This window comes from Felis catus, chromosome B4, assembly GCF_018350175.1.
Source record: "Felis catus isolate Fca126 chromosome B4, F.catus_Fca126_mat1.0, whole genome shotgun sequence".
Lineage (NCBI taxonomy): Eukaryota > Metazoa > Chordata > Mammalia > Carnivora > Felidae > Felis > Felis catus.
The window spans coordinates 121,757,786-121,773,881 of record NC_058374.1 but is presented as its reverse complement, the minus strand read 5'-3'; the positions used below and the strand labels follow the sequence as shown (position 1 = coordinate 121,773,881).

At 39.2% G+C, this 16,096-nt stretch overlaps 1 protein-coding gene across 2 annotated transcripts in view; it reads right to left on the bottom strand.

Annotated features, from left to right (window-relative positions):
* The window catches only part of UTP20 (UTP20 small subunit processome component), a 108,718-nt gene that overhangs the window by 55,089 nt on the left and 37,533 nt on the right, over positions 1-16,096 (bottom strand). For both annotated transcript variants that reach the window (XM_006933978.4, XM_019835403.2), the window contains exons 20-26: positions 14,931-15,010; positions 14,448-14,688; positions 9,665-9,850; positions 5,527-5,617; positions 4,829-4,914; positions 4,142-4,267; positions 399-565 (exon numbers count right to left, since the gene is read on the bottom strand). In XM_006933978.4, the coding sequence (XP_006934040.1) occupies positions 399-565; positions 4,142-4,267; positions 4,829-4,914; positions 5,527-5,617; positions 9,665-9,850; positions 14,448-14,688; positions 14,931-15,010 (977 nt within the window). The remainder of the gene's footprint in view (positions 1-398; positions 566-4,141; positions 4,268-4,828; positions 4,915-5,526; positions 5,618-9,664; positions 9,851-14,447; positions 14,689-14,930; positions 15,011-16,096) is intronic.

Below are 16,096 nucleotides of genomic sequence, written 5' to 3'. Positions count from 1 at the left end.
TCCTTCCTTCCTTCCTTCCTTCCTTTCTTCCTTTCATTTAAAGATCTTATTTTTTCTAAGTAATCTCTACACTCAACGTGGGGTTTGAACTTACAACCCTGAGATCAAGAGTCGCATGCTCCACCGACCATGCCAGCCAGGCTCCCCCTGAAAAATACACATTTTCTAATCAGGGGCTTACTGACACATGGATGCTGACGACCCTCAGGATCAGTGTGAGCTTTGGTTAATTCAATCAAAATTTCAAATGAATTCCATTTCAGCCAAAAGTCCACCATCAAGATTGGGAGGAACAGTCCCATGAGAAAGATGTCCAAGAGCACAGGAGACTTAGCCTGAGACATCAGAAATCTACAGCAGACAACACACATTCAGAGTAGCAGGGAGTTGAGAGCTACCATTCTTGAAGTGCTTCACAGGTTCAAATAGCAGGTCCAAGAATGTCTCGATCTCCTCCGGTTTGGTCCCAGCAAGGAATCTCAGAACAATGGACATGCGGGTCCCTGAGGCAGATTTCCCCTGAGTTTTACTCCCAGTCTTATTTTTCATTCGGCCATACAAAATCCTAAAAAGTTAATTAAGAGAACATTATTTTCTTTGCACATTAATCCTGAAACATAATTCTAGTCATTTTGTTTTCCTAAAAGCCAAGAACAGCAAGTCAATGGACTTAAAAGGATATATTATAAAATAAGGAAAGATGAAAGCAGAAATTAGTTATTTAACATATAAAATTTAGAAGAACAACAACAAAAAACAAGGCTGAAGGAAGCAGGAGGAAGGAAATAATAAAGATAAAAGGCCAAAGGGTAGTTATTTATACGAAGAAAAAAGCAGTAAAATAGGCAAGCCAAAGGTATATCTAATCAAGGAAAAATGAAAACAATAATATATAGATTCAAAGGAAATAAGTGAATTCAACTCTAAGTAAAATAAGGAAACTGGCAAGATTTCAATTAAATGGGGAATTTCCTGGGCAAGAAAAAGCCAAAACACATAAGTAAGTGAAAAGAACTTAAGAAAACCTGAATAGAACAGTAATTATGAGTAAACATGGAACCTATACAGTTTTTCAGATGAATTTTTTAAACTGTCAAAGAAAACTAATTGCTATGCTATAAAGTTTCATAGCTGAGAGAAAGAAGGAACAGTCCTTTTTCATTTATGAAGGTGGTGTAACTAAGATATTGAGTTGGGCTAGGAACAAAAATAAAATTATATACCACTCTTGCTTATAAACATAAAACCCATTTCTTTTTAAAAAAAAATTTAGTGTTTATTTTTGAGAGAGAGAGAGAGAGAGAGAGAGAGAGAGAGAGAGAGAGAGAGAGAACACATGTGCACACACACAAGTGAGGGAGGGGCAGAGAGAGCAAGAGACACAGAATCCGAAGCAGGCTCCAGGCTCCAGGCTCTGAGCTGTTAGCACATAGCCTGATGAGGGGCTCAAACTCACAAGCTGTGATATCATGACCTGAGCAGAAGTCGAACGCTCAACCGACTGAGCCACCCAGGCGCCTCATAATACTCATTTCTAATTACAGTATCCAGTAATGCATTAAAACAATATTAAAGCTAAATAAGAAGTATCCCAGAAATGCAAGACAGAATCACTAGCAAAACCTATTAGTGTGGGGTGCTTTATACTCTTAAACATTTTTGAGGTCCCCAAAGAGTTTTTGTATGAGTTTTATCTATTGATATTTATCATAGTAGAAATTAAAATGGGTTACCATCAATAATATTTTTGATAAAAAATAATTTTATTTTCCAAATCTCTCCCCACCAAAACTTAGTGAGTCTAGAGGTATGTTTTTTTACTTATTTTCACATTTCTTTACTATCTTGCTTATTAGAAGATAACTGGATTTTCCTATCCGTTTCTGCATTCAATCAATTGCAATGTATTGTAGTTGAAGAAAATCCAGACTTTAAACAGATATGCAGGTGGGGAAAGGAAACATATTTTGTAAACTTTCAGATAATTCTTTTGTGATAACTGTGGATATTGCACTTTGATACTACACCAAACTTCAACAAGTGGTACTTTCCATTTTTTCTATTTTTTAAATTTTCTTTTTAATGTTTATTTATTCTTTGAGAGAGAGAGAGACACACACACACACACACACACAAAGAATGAGCAGGGGAGGGGCAGAGAGAGGGAGGCACAGAATCCGAAGCAGGCTCCAGGCTCTGAGCTGTCAGCACAGAGCCTGATGCGGGGCTCGAACTCACAAACCGTAAGATCATGACCCAAGCTGAAGTCGGACACTTAACCAACTGAGCCACCCAGGCGCCCCAACAAGCGGTAGTTTCTTAAAGGCTAGTTGCATGTGCAATCTGAAACATATTCATAAACTCTGTGATTTGTTACCTTAATCTCCATCTGTCTATCTTGCACTTTGAATGGATCTTTACCCACCAATGATTCTGTAACACACATCGGTAATTTGGAAAATAGGCCATTCGATGAGACAACCAGTATTCAGCAGAAGTGCTTTGTGCACATTTCCCACTTTGTCATACAAGACAATAAAAAGACGAGTACTCAAGGTTTAAGATTCACCAAGAACATTAATGAAACCAGGATTTTTTTTTTTTTTTTTTTTTTAACTCCAGGTGTGTGGTAATGAAGAATGACTGGTACAGTTTGGAGGCACTGTCCTGATTAGTCGTGGGGCACCAGAAGTTTTACCCACTGTTGCTTCTGCCTCGTCAGCACAAATATCGGCATGCTGGGAAAAAGTAATGTCTTAGTAGTACTATGAAAAAAGTCTTAACCTCAAAGACCGCCTGAGAGCATCTCAGCGACAGCCCCCGCCAAGAAGGGGCAGACTACACTTCAAGAAGGGCTGCTCTAGCAGCATTACTGTTAAATACGGCAGCAAGACAAGGATAACCACAACCACTACCACCACAGTTCATTCTTCTACTCTGTGTAGGTGATATGTAAATTTAAAAAACAGAAAAAATAAGGCTTGTTTGTTTTTACCATAAAAGACGAAATTAATTTGACTAACATTTACTACAGGCCATGGAGTACCTTCTGTCAGGGGAGACAAGTGTTAAGAAAGAGGATATGCCAGACAATTATGAGGAAAAATAAAGCGAGGCAGGGGACTAAAGGGTGGTTAGAGGAAGGTGCGATTTTACACAAAGTGGTCGAGGAAGGCATCCTGACAACATGACATCGGAGAGAAGACTGAGTGAAGAAGAAGAGTTAGCCAACTTGTGTTATGAGCACAGAGATGAGCAGGTCCACAGACTTGGAAGTGGGCTCTGAGGGGGGCAGTGAATGGAAACCATGTGGCTGGACAGGCAGGCTGCAGGGAGGTCATACCAGGCCCTCGAAGGAGGAGTGAGGACCTTCTACTTTATTTCGAGTAAAACGGAACCTTAAAGAGTTTTTTTTAAACAGCAGACTAATAATTTAATGACTGTTATTAACGATTACTTTTTCAACCAAGAAAATCCAATGAAAACTATTAAAACGAATATAACAAAGGTCTGTACTGTGGATGGTTACATTATCAACACCAAAAATCAATAGCTTTTATAATCATAATTAGTTACATACCAAATGAATGAATTATATTTCCTATTTCTCAATAAAATTTAGAGGAATACTGGATTTAATTTTAACATTATTATTAAAATAACTCCACGGCAAGATCTTTCTTTATGTTAGGGACAAAGTTTATTTTATATCTTATCTTAAAGTTTATTTATTTATTTTGAGAGAGAGAATGCAAGCAGGGGAAGGACAGAGAGGGGTGGGGGGGAATCCCAAGCAGGCTCCACACCACCACTGTGTGAGCCTACTGCAGGGCCTGAACTCACAAACTGTGAGATCACCATCTGAGCCGAGACCAAGAATTGGGACTCTTAAGCAACTGAGCCACCCAGATGCCCCAGGGACAAATTATTTTCAAGTAAGTTTCTATAACAATTTGACTTCTCCAAAAGGTCCAATTAAAAAAAAATCAAAATAAAATAAAAAGTGAAATATTCCATTATAATTGAAAAAATTATAACTGAAGGAATAATCATATGATTATAAATGAAAGAATCATAATACTCCATTCACAACTGTTTTTGTGATCAACTTAAAAAAATCAGTTGTAAACAGTATAAATACCTCATCAGAATGGGAAACAGATCTGCTCGGTGGGCTGTTTTCACTACTGCATTATCTTCAGAAATGCTAAAATGCACTATCTCTTCCTTAAAGCTTCGGTCTTCAAGCAATCTTTGTAAGTTTTCCCTTTAAAAATAGAATACAGCACAAATCATCATTTAATAATCAATGGTACCTTTAAAAAATGCAATATAGTACAGTAATCCAAAAAACTGAAACAGGTATTAAGAATACCCATATTGTGGTTGATATCCACAAAGGAAAATTTTCACAAAATGACAGGCTTTCAAATTTTAAAAGGTAAAAGTGACTATAAGGAAGTAACAGTCAATAACTCAGCTGTTTAAAAGAGATTCATACAAAAGCTTTCCTTAGTTCTTACAGAGAGTGATCATTATGATTCCCTGCGTAATCACCAAGATTTTGGCGTTACTGAAGCAACATGGTATAACCTTCTCAACACATATCAATTAATATTCTCTTTCCTACCTTATTACTGATGAAGAATCACTCTTAACACACAAATATACTTTCAGTTTTCATTTATTACTTGAAAATAGCATTATGATTATGGTAGAAAAGAGGGAAATTTCCTAGGCCTTCAGAAAATTATTTTAGAAAGGCTCTCAGGTAGAAAGATAAAAATCAGCCAAAGAAACAGCACTTCTTTAGCTTCAAGTAACTTACCTGTAAGGGAGGATATGTGGATGCTTATATGTCATTATACAATCCAGGGTTATTTTCTGCACCATTTGATCCTGATGTAGCAACAGCTAAGAGTGATATTTTATAGAATAAATTAATGAAGTCACATATACCATGGGAAGTTATATGTGAGTTATGGACAGAATGAAGATAAATTCTGCTGAAATCATATAAGTCCCCTGTTAAGAAACATCCAAATGAAAAAAGGAAATTTTGTTTCCTCTTATGGCCTAGAATGACAACCAATGCTTACTCAGCTTCTGGCATTAAATTTCGTCTACAATCTTTTCTGCAACTGAAGATCATATATTGTGACTGCAACAGATTCTTGTTCCAACTATCAGCTTTCACTCAATCTAACAGATCCTGAAATTCCAGCACTCCGTAAGACCAATTTATGTAAAAGGAAAAGTAGTTAGCTTCTTTTGGCACAAACCCATTGTTAATACAGCTGATCAATGTTACCCAAGATGTCTTTAATACCAACAAAATCAGTACTGTCTAAAACTGTTTCTCAAGATACAGAAAATAATTATTAACTTTTAAAACATTGTACTGGAAAGGTAGCCATAGGCCCTATTTATTAACAATTATTAAAAACCTAAAAGTTATTCTGATAAAGTAAATGACAAGAGAAAATTTCACAAAGAATTATAGTGGCAAGAATTTATTTTACTTACCTGAAGATACAGGTCATATAATTTGGATTCTAGATATAAGGCTCGTGGATTTGAAAACTTTGAGAAAACTTGCAAATGAGCAATTAACTGCCTAAAAACACAAAAAACAAAAACCACAGGCAACACAAAATTAAAGAACAGAGATTTTCTTAAGATGATAGTGCCCACCAATTTTAGTCTCTCTGACAACTATGCCAAACACCTTGACTATGGTTTCACTGTTAACTCACAAACAAGTTTTAATTATTTGCATTTAGGAAATTATTCTACAGAAATTCTCAATCTCACGCAGGCCTTCCTTTGAAATCTAGGCTCTCCCCCAGAAAATCATTCAGGATGTGCTTCGAATGGTTTAAATTAACCAAACATGGGAAGTAATCAAACAGCAATACATTGCAAAGTTGAACACAGGTAATTTCTGAAATGATTCCTTGTCTAGTTTCGATGCAGTAGACAAGAAGGTGGTGAAATATAATCTTCCTCACTTTCATATAACATGAACACTGATGTCAGGAAACAGAGGTCCATGTTTGGGTAACCATGACTCTTGGTTACCAAGAAGGAGTAAGAAAGAACAATATTCTGTGGTCAAAAGTTAAATATGGATATGGGACTGCCTCCAAGCCACTCAGATCATCCACTACATCCAATAAAAGAGGCTGAGAAGAGAGCTCAGTGACTCGCTCAACTTCCTAATCCATAGGCTTCATGAGGCTTTAAAAAATTTTTTTTTCTTAATGTTTGTTTGAGAGAGAGACAGAGACAGAGCACGAGAGCAGGAGGGGCAGAGACAGAGAGGGAGACACAGAATCTGAAGCAGGCTCCAGGCTCTGAGCTGTCAGCACAGAGCCCGACGTGAGGCTCCAACTTGGGAACAGTGAGATCATGACCTGAGTCGAAGTTGGACACTTCGACTGAGCCACCCAGGTGCCCCAATGAGGCTTTAAAATAGTACTTGGGAAACAAACTGTTTTCTCTCTGTGTATAATTTATAAGCTGTATAGGGCTTAAAAAAAAAACCTGAATGAACAAACGTTCCGATTTGAAGAGGTTTTATCTGCCTATTTCAAGACTAAAAGCAGGGAGAAGTGAAGAGAGATAGAAACCATGCTGCACAGGTGATACTGACTTTGGGGAAAGCGACTTAATGTTTCAGAGTCTCAGTTTCCTCATCCAGGCAAAGATACCACCTCCTGGATTTCCTGCAAGGATTGAACCAAACTTGTGGGGACTCTGCTCCTAAGAGTTTAGTAAACAGTGCTCCTCCTCTGCTCCCGGGCAAAAGAATGCAAAACTGTAAAAGTCCTACGGGACTCTATTAACAGAGAAAGTAATCTTGAAGTTAGGACCTCTTTACATATTACGGAGAAATGGGGATAAGGGTAGCACTCGTGCTTACATTTAGCTTCCATGCCTGTGATGGTTAGTCTTATGTGTCCACCTGTGTAAATTACAGCAGTCAGTTATGTAATGAAACGCTAATCTAGGTGTTGCAAGTATTTTGTAGATGTTGACAAAATCGGTTGGCTTTAAATAAAGGAGACTACCCTCAATAATGTGGATCGGACTCATTCAATGAGGCCTTAAGAGCAAAAACAGATATTTCTCAGAGAAGGAATTCTGCCGTAAAATTGTGACATAGAAATCCCAGTCTATGAATTTTGTGCTCAAGACTACAACACCAAATCTTGCCTAAGTTTCTAGCTTGCCATTTTGCCCTACAAATTCTGGACCTGCTGGCTCCCATAATCACGAGCCAATTTGTTAAAATAAATCTTTACACACACACACACACACACACACACACACACACACACACACACACACACACACACCTTCATTCTGTTGGTCTGCTTCTCTAGAGAAGTCTGATACAATGTCCATATATACTTATCACTGAGCCCTTCCTTACAGTTTTACAAATAAACTTTTAAAATTTTCTTTGAAAATATCTACTCCTTCCCCCCAACATGTATTATTTTTTTATGCTCCATGTGGCCTTAAAGAGCCAAAGAAAACAGGAACCAATTTGTATGTTCTCAATAAATACTTGCTAGCAAGGACCATGTTCCATGAAGGATTACAAACTCGGGACTATGAATTTATTGAGATGACACAGGAATGTGAGTACCAATTTACTCAAATTTTCTTTTCCTTTTTTTTTTTTTTTTTTAAGTTGGCTCCACAACCAGTGTGAAGCCCAGTGAGGGGCTTGAACTCACAACACTGACATCAAGACTTGAACTGAAATCAAGAGTCAGATGCTTAACTGACCTAACCACCCAGGCGCCCCCCCTCACATTTTAACTGGTGTATGTTAGCAATATTCTAAGTTTGGCTACAGGGGGCAGAAAAATTAAGACGTGAACCTTATCCTTAAAAGACATTCTGATTTATATGGCAGATCTATAAAAAATTCATTAATATCCAAGGCAAGGAGAAGCACCATGATAGAGGCATGAAATGGCTGTTCTGAGTCTGAAGCTGAGTTAAGAGAACTTTCAGTTTAAAAGACAGGACAAGCTTCCGTAAAGAAGTAGCACAGAACAGTTTCTGGAAGCATGAGTAGAATTTCAGTTGGCAGGTGTGAGGCAAGGGCACAGCAGAAAGAGGGGAGGACACAGCAAAGGTCCAGAGGTAAGAAAGAAAGAGGTATGACTGGATAAGTAGCTTATTCATTTATTCAACAAAGAAATACGAGGACTAATCTTTTGCTAGCTGTGTGCTGAGGATACGAAGAAGAAAACAGCAATCTTGGTCTTGGAGAAAGTAGTAGGGGACAGAACGCTCAGAGTTATGAGAAGGTAGAAACAAAAGGAACTAGTTTCAGGAAGCATGGCCACACTCTTTCTTGCCCCTATGCTTTATACACTATCTCATTCATTCATTCATTCATTCATTTTGAGAGAGAGAGAGAGAACACAGGGGAGGAGGGGCAAAAAGAGAGAGGGGGAGGGAGGAGAGAAGGAGAGAGGGAGGGAGGAAGAGAGAGGGAAAGAGAGAGAGAGAGAGAGAGAGAGAGAGAGAGAGAATCCCAAGCAGGCTCTGCACTGTCAGCAAAGAGCCAGATGCAGGGCTCGAACTCACCAACTCAGGTGAGATCATGATGTGAGTCGAAATCAAGAGTCAGACACTTAACTGACTGAGCCACCCAGGCGCTCTCACACTATTTCCATTAGCTGCCAAGTCCTTCCCTGCCCTAGCTGCCCAGCAGGCTTTCTTTCATCTTTCAGCTTCAGTGGGGCCCTCTCCTTTGTAACAATCTTCTCTTTGTGATAGAATTAAGTCATTTTTCGCTATGATCCTAGAACTCAGTTTTTGTCGTTGTTGTTTTTGGATTTGTCCTGCCCTAAAACTCCTTTAAAAATACTTCTTCTATAAAAAAAAATTTGACCAGGCATTAGACTGTGCTTCCTGTGTAGCTTTGAAGCCCAACACTTAACAAAATGCACTCAGAACAGCTGCTGAATGAACCAATAAAAGGCTCATGGGAAGACTGAACAAATAGGCAGATCAGTTTGAGATTTATAAAGTGCTAAAATAACACGGTAGCACCAATACACTGGATCCTTGCAGCCTCAATGCAGACAGTCTTCAAGGAAGCTGCAGTAACTTCTGAAAGCCTGATCACTTCTACTTTTTCTGAGGTTTCTTAACAATTTACGTAAGTGAACACCCCAGATGACAGGAAAGAGAATGTAATGGGGGCAAGGGGTAGGGACAAGTCAAAAGGCAAAAGCGCTGACAGATTTATAAGAGATGTTCCATTACGTGTTCCCCTAGCACACAAAATAACACCCTGGTGCCATGAGAGTGAAGGGCAAAGATCAAAGAGCATTCAACCACTCGAGGACCATTGCTCTTGTCGATAAAAAGCACTTATGATTAGATGACCCCCAAAATCCCGACAACTCAAGTCAGGGGCAAAATAAGTAATAATAAGCAACCAAAAAACTCAGAAAACTGGCAGGTTTCTTTGGGCTGCAAAAGAAAATCACAAGGCGATGCAGCACTTCTCTGAGTAATTATCTGAGTGGTTCGTCTTGTCCAAGGCTATGTCACACTTAGGCCATCAGAGGTCTCTTCCCGTTTCTCCCAGAACCCTGGATCTGTGATCTTCCAGCAATGTTGAACTTACTTTGCTGCAGCTCTTCTGGTCTTTTTCTTCTGTGAGGGCTCACCCATGGGCACCGCTTCTTCCCCCAGCTCTTCGTCATCTCCAGCATCGGGTTCCTCTTCAGTCTCCTCCGCGGCCACCCCTTTCCCTTTCCTGCGCAGATCCTGGGTGGGAGCGACCTGCAGGTCTGCTGGGTAATACTCGTTGCTACAGTGGAAAGAGATGAAGCGGAGTTGTCCTAATTCTGTTTGTGACAGATGGATGTACGTCCACGGTTCAGAGTCACACAATGAAGAGTCACCAGGGGCACCTTAGCCAAACCTCCTCACATTATTCTTTCTTATTCAGCCCCTCTTAAGTACCTGGTTTGGCAAACCTACCATTAATTGCAGTTACACTTTTAAAATCCCACTGTTACACTGTTAAAAATATTTGAAAAATCTCTTTTGGCCTGAGCTGAAATCAGTCTCTCTTCTCTGCCTCTGGAACCGTAACTGGGGGAGGTGGGTATAGGGGTGGATTTTATTAAATAAGGAAAGCATAGCACTAAGACCATGCCAGTCACTTTCACCCAGACCCACTGTACTTTGCCAATGTCCTTTTGCAAATATAGTGCCACAGCAAAATTCAGTCCTCTGGACGTGGTCTGGTAAGACAGGTGGACTGTCAACTCCATTGCTTTCAGGGGCAGACACAGCATGACACAGACTCAAACTGAATGTCCAGGTAATGAAAATCACAAAGTATTTGTGTTTTGCCTCTTTAAACTAAGCTTATCCAATTCCTATTCACGTTTGTTTTTATTAGATTCCATCCCTTTAATTTTGGTCTGATATTTGAAGTAACTAATATTATCTTGAAGGCTGCCACAGAGTGCATTGCTTTTGAGTCATTTTAATTCCATCATCCAACAACTTGTTCATTTGTGGTCTGTTTTGTGCATGGACGGCACTGGGCTACAGACACAAGGAAATCGATCAGACAGGCTTTAAAGTCTGCACTCAAAAATACACTGATAAAATAACATGTTTGAGGGTAGCACCCTCCCAGCACACCTGGAAGACACTCCAGGTCAACACACGTTAAACTCCAGGTGAATACACGAAACTAGCCCTGGAGAGCTGGGACACTTTACTATAGTCAACTCTGTATTTTCAGCCAGCAGGATCTAGCACTTGATACCTACCAGGCAGACGAATACATAAAATGAACAAGGTTGCTGTGTCGGTTACAAACCATACCATCATCTACTGAACAGCACCCCCACTATAATCCCAACACTCAGTTAACCATATAGAACATAAATTTTAAACTATATCTCCATGCACAGCATGTTCACTAGTGTTTGTTAAGTAAGATAATTCACACGGAGCACTCACAAGAGTGCTTCTAGCACACAGCAGGGACTCTTTAGATGTCACCTGTTATCAAGGTATCGTCATTGTTAGTCACTCCTGCCTCTGGTTTGGTTCTTCTCAAAGAATGTTTGTTTACAAGGGATTCACAAATTAGTTCTAACACTGAATTGTTGGAAACATATTTAGAAATGTAAATTTCTAGTAAAAAAATAAAATAAAAAGCCCATAATATATTTCAAAGTCAAAATGAAAGGTGACATTTGCATTTTCCATTAGTTTGGATCATCTATAAAAGTATTTGCCACAGGTAATCATTGCCAACTAATGTTAAATATTTTTTAAATTGTGTATCTTTTAAAAAAATATTGTTTATCTATAGTCTCTAAGTCTTCTTAAACTCAGAAATGACATCTTGTTACAGGCTCCTCTCTCCATCCCCAGGAATCTATTAGTAATCCCTTTCTTTCTTTAGGGAAAAATTTAGAAAATTAACAGAGCAGGAAATTTATTTCCTGTTAACACCATTAGTACTTGCTTCCATATGTATAGCTCTTTGTAGCGCACAAAACAACTGATAAACATTATTTTATATGATCTTCAAAACAAGGCAGGGAAGCTAAATATCGTTGTCATGCTATAAATAAATTGAAGCCTGAAGAATTAGGTGAAAAAATCATTACTCTTCCACCATGGAACCTACTGACCTGCCTGAATCTTTGTAACCTTTGCCAGAATGAATTATTCATATAAACTTTTCTACTTATGCACTGGATCCTATCTTAACTATTCAAAGACATGACTCCAGCAATTTTATTCCCTCTCTTACATTACAAATTTTCCCTCCTTTCTGGATCATTCACAACACCAGCATTACACAGAGGTGCGCTGCTTAAATATTAAACAGCAACCTACTAATAGCAGCTCTCTCCACTCCCACATCACCCTCCACCTGTCTGCTTCTTTTTTACAAGAACTATCCACACTTGCTGTTTTCATTTTTAGTTTTGTTTCTTTTTAAGCTGATTTTAATCAGGCTTTCATCCCTACCAGGTTAACCAAAACAACTCTTGTTAAGATGCCTTCTAAAGCCAATGATCAATTCTTCTGCTTTATCTGACTGACATCTCAGACATGTATGATCCAACTAATTACTCCCTCTTCAAAATGCTTTCTTCACGTGGCACCTGGGATGCTACATGGTCTTGGTTCTTCTCTCACTCTTTCTGGCTTCCTTTGCTGGCTCCTTATCTCCCAACTTCTAAATCTCGGCTATCAGTCCTTGGAAGTCTTCTCTGTCTACATTTACACCTTAGGTGTAGCTTCATTCCTGGTCTCACGATTTAAAAATCATGTGTATACTGATGATTCTCAATTTATAATCTTTAGGCCAAACCTTTCCCTCCAACTTTAAACTTCAAATTCAACTGCCTATTCAACATCCCTACTTAGATGGCTATTCAGTATCCCAAACATACACCTAGAAAAATGAACTCCTGATCTCCCCCACAAATCCGCAAACCTGTGCTTTCCTCCCAATCTCAGTAAATGGTGACTCTCTTCTTCCAGTCGCTCAGCTCAAAACCTTAGAGACATCCCCAATTCCTCCCCTTTCACCTTCCCCCTTTGATGGGGAATGTTGATTCCCCCTTTTCCCCCAAACACCTACACGTCTGATCTGTTGGCTGACCAAATTGCACAGGCTGTTCTAAGTGTAATCCCCCCCAAACATATTTTACTGACGTGAAATCTTTCCAAGAATATGCAGAATTCAACCACCCCTCATCAGCTGTACCACTACAACCTTGGTCAAGTCACCCACATTTCTTGCCGGACTTTATAATCTCTGAAGCTGGTCTATCTGCTCTGACCGACCCACAGTCTATTCTTGACATGACAGCTAGAAAAATCCTTAAGAAATCTTAAGTCATGTCACCTCTGTTTAAACCTTCTGCTGTCTTTCCATTTCACTAACAGAAAAAAAACAAGTCCTTTACTGTCACTTGAAGGCCCTACACAATTTGGTCTCCTGTTAAGTTTTTGGCCTAATCTTTAACTATTTTCTCCCAGGGTCACTGCTATAGCCACTCAGACTTTCTTGCTGTTCTTTGAGCAAGCCAAGCATGATGTGGTTTGTAGCCTGCTTAAGTTACACATATGACACTTTCCCATATAATGAAATACTACTATAAAACATACTCTTCGTTGATGATTAGTCCTGTTCTGTACATCACATCCCGTATCTTTAGAGTTTTAAAGTCATCCAACTATCTACTCAAAACAAAACAATGCTCCAGAAAGTTGTTATTCTGTAGTAACATACAAAGTACATTCCCCCTCAGCATCCTAGGAAACATAAGCAGACTGACAACACAGTGGCTGGGGCTGGGTTTCTGGAAAACACGTTAAAGCCCCAAGAAAGGCAATGAAACAACAAGGCAAAAAATAACAAGGCCTTTGTATGCTAATCTAATTCAACAAGCCTTTCTTATTTTGTAACCTGCAATTAAAAAAAAATTTTTTTTTAATTTTTTTTTTTTTCAACGTTTATTTTTGGGACAGAGAGAGAGACAGAGTATGAACGGGGGAGGGGCAGAGAGAGAGGGAGACACAGAATCGGAAACAGGCTCCAGGCTCTGAGCCATCAGCCCAGAGCCTGACACGGGGCTCGAACTCACGGACCGCAAGATCGTGACCTGGCTGAAGTCGGACGCTTAACCGACTGCGCCACCCAGGCGCCCCCCCAAAAAATTTTTTTTAATGTTTATTTATTTTTGAGACAGAGAGAGACAGAGCATGAACGGGGGAGGGGCACAGAGAGAGGGAGACACAGAATCCAAAGCAGGCTCCGGGCTCCAAGCTGTCAGCACAGAGCCGGATGCAGGGCTCAAACTCACAGACTGTGAAACCATGACCTGAGCTGAAGTTGGATGTTTAACCGACTGAGCCACCCAGGCGCCCCTGTAACCCAGAATTTTTATTTTTATATTTTTTAATTTAAAATAAAAAAAATTTTAATGTTTATTTTTGAGAGAGAGAGAGCGAGAGAGACAGACAGAGAGGGAGACACAGAATCCAAAGCAGGCTCCAGGCTCTGAGCTATCAGCCCAGAGCCTAATGTGGGGCTCAAACCCATGAACCATGAGATCGTGACCTGAGCCGAAGTCAGACACTTAACCAACTGAGCCACCTAGTTGCCCCTATAATTTTTTTTTAACCTGGAATTTTTATTAACACCATTTGTGGCATGGTTACATTTTAACTGGTGTCAAATTAAGTGGCAAAAAAAACCTAGCTGTTATCTGAGAGAGCCAGTGCTTTACAGATGAGCCAATGGTTTGAAAATGTGATGGACACACTAAAAAAACAGCCTACTTGGGAGTTTAAGACTTCACATCTTCTCTTCCTCATACTCTACCAGGGACATATTCCTGGAAAGGAATACTTACTGGATAAATCTCAGGAAAAGTGGGGAAAGCTCCCTGGACCGTGGCTCTACCCTCTCTGGGAATTTTGCCAGAGCTCGCCAGAGCAAAAATCGGAAGTTGGTGTGGTCCAGTCTTTCCTGACAGTCAGTTTTTGATGTTAACTGCTCATGATAAAGAGCTCCAACATCTCCTTCCTGAGGCTGCTCCCAACTTTCATCTCCAATGGACTTCTCATCTCTTACATCATTTTGCAGCTCTTTCTCTGCAAGAAAAAAAGTCATTGGAACCACTAGAGAAATGTTAACATTTGTCCTCTGGGTCTCCTCATGTGAGGGTGTTTCTAGCTCTAGTAATATGAGGAAACAATAAAATATATCCAAAGGTTATCAGGATAGTACATTACTCATTTCTGTTTCCCGATTTCATGCACAATTAAGCAGTAAAAAATTAAATAGTTAAACCGCCTTTTTTTCCCCAGCCTCCCTTTCACTTCCCCTTACATACCAGCATGTAGAGCTGCTTTTTCCAGATGTTCATAGTAGACTTTCCAAAATTGCTTATTGTCCATTTCATGTGCATGAGAACTAAGAGAAAAGATCACAAATACGTGGTATAATCCTTTTTAAAAGATCTCTCATAGGAAAAAAAAAAAGCGAAAGGATATAATTACAACTTAATTAGGTTATCCTTGAATATAGGGCTTCAATAACTTTTGTACTTTTTTACATTTTTTCAAAATGCCTGCACTGAGCAGGAATTTTTACTAATTTCAGTGTAGTTGAAACACAATATTAGTTTCTGGTGTATAACTTAGTGATTTGACAAGTTTATACATTATGCTGTGCTCACAAGTGTAGCTACCATCTGCCCCATTACATCGCTGTTATAATACCATTGACCATATTCCTTTTATTCCCATAACTTACTGATTCCATAACTGGAAACCTGTATCTCTCACTCTCCTTCACCCATGCTGCCCATACCCCCCACCCACTCCCCTCTGGCAACCATCAGGTTTTTTTGTTTTCTTTTTTTTTTTTTTCTTTTTTTTTTCCTTGCCATCAGGGTTTTCTTTGTACTTACAGGTCTGATTCTGCTTTTTGTTTATTCATTTTTTTTAAAGATTCCACTTATAAGTAGAATCATATATTTGTCTTTCTCAGTCTGACTTATTTCACTTAGCGTAATACCCTCTAGGTCCACTGATGTTATTTCAAATGGCACAATCTCATCCTTTTTTATGGCTGTGTAATATTCCATTGTGTACATATACCACATTTTCCTTACCCACTCATCTACTGATGGACACTTAGATTGCCTCCATATCTTGGCTCTTGTAAATAACACTGCAGTGAACATCTACATTTTTGAATTAATGTTTTTGTTTTCTTTGGTAAATACCTAGTAGTGCGATTATATTTTTTTTAATGTTTATTTATTTATTTTGAAAGAGAGAGAGGGAGAGGCAGAGAGAGAGGGAGAGAGAATCCCAAGCAGGCTCCATGTTGTTAATGCAAAGCCCAACATGAGGCTCAATCTCACAAACTGTGAGATCATGACCTGAGCTGAAATCAAGAGTTGGACATTTGGGGCACCTGGATAGCTCAGTTGGTTAAGCAGGCAACTTCAGCTCAGGTCATGATCTCACAGTTCATGAGTTCAAGCCCTGT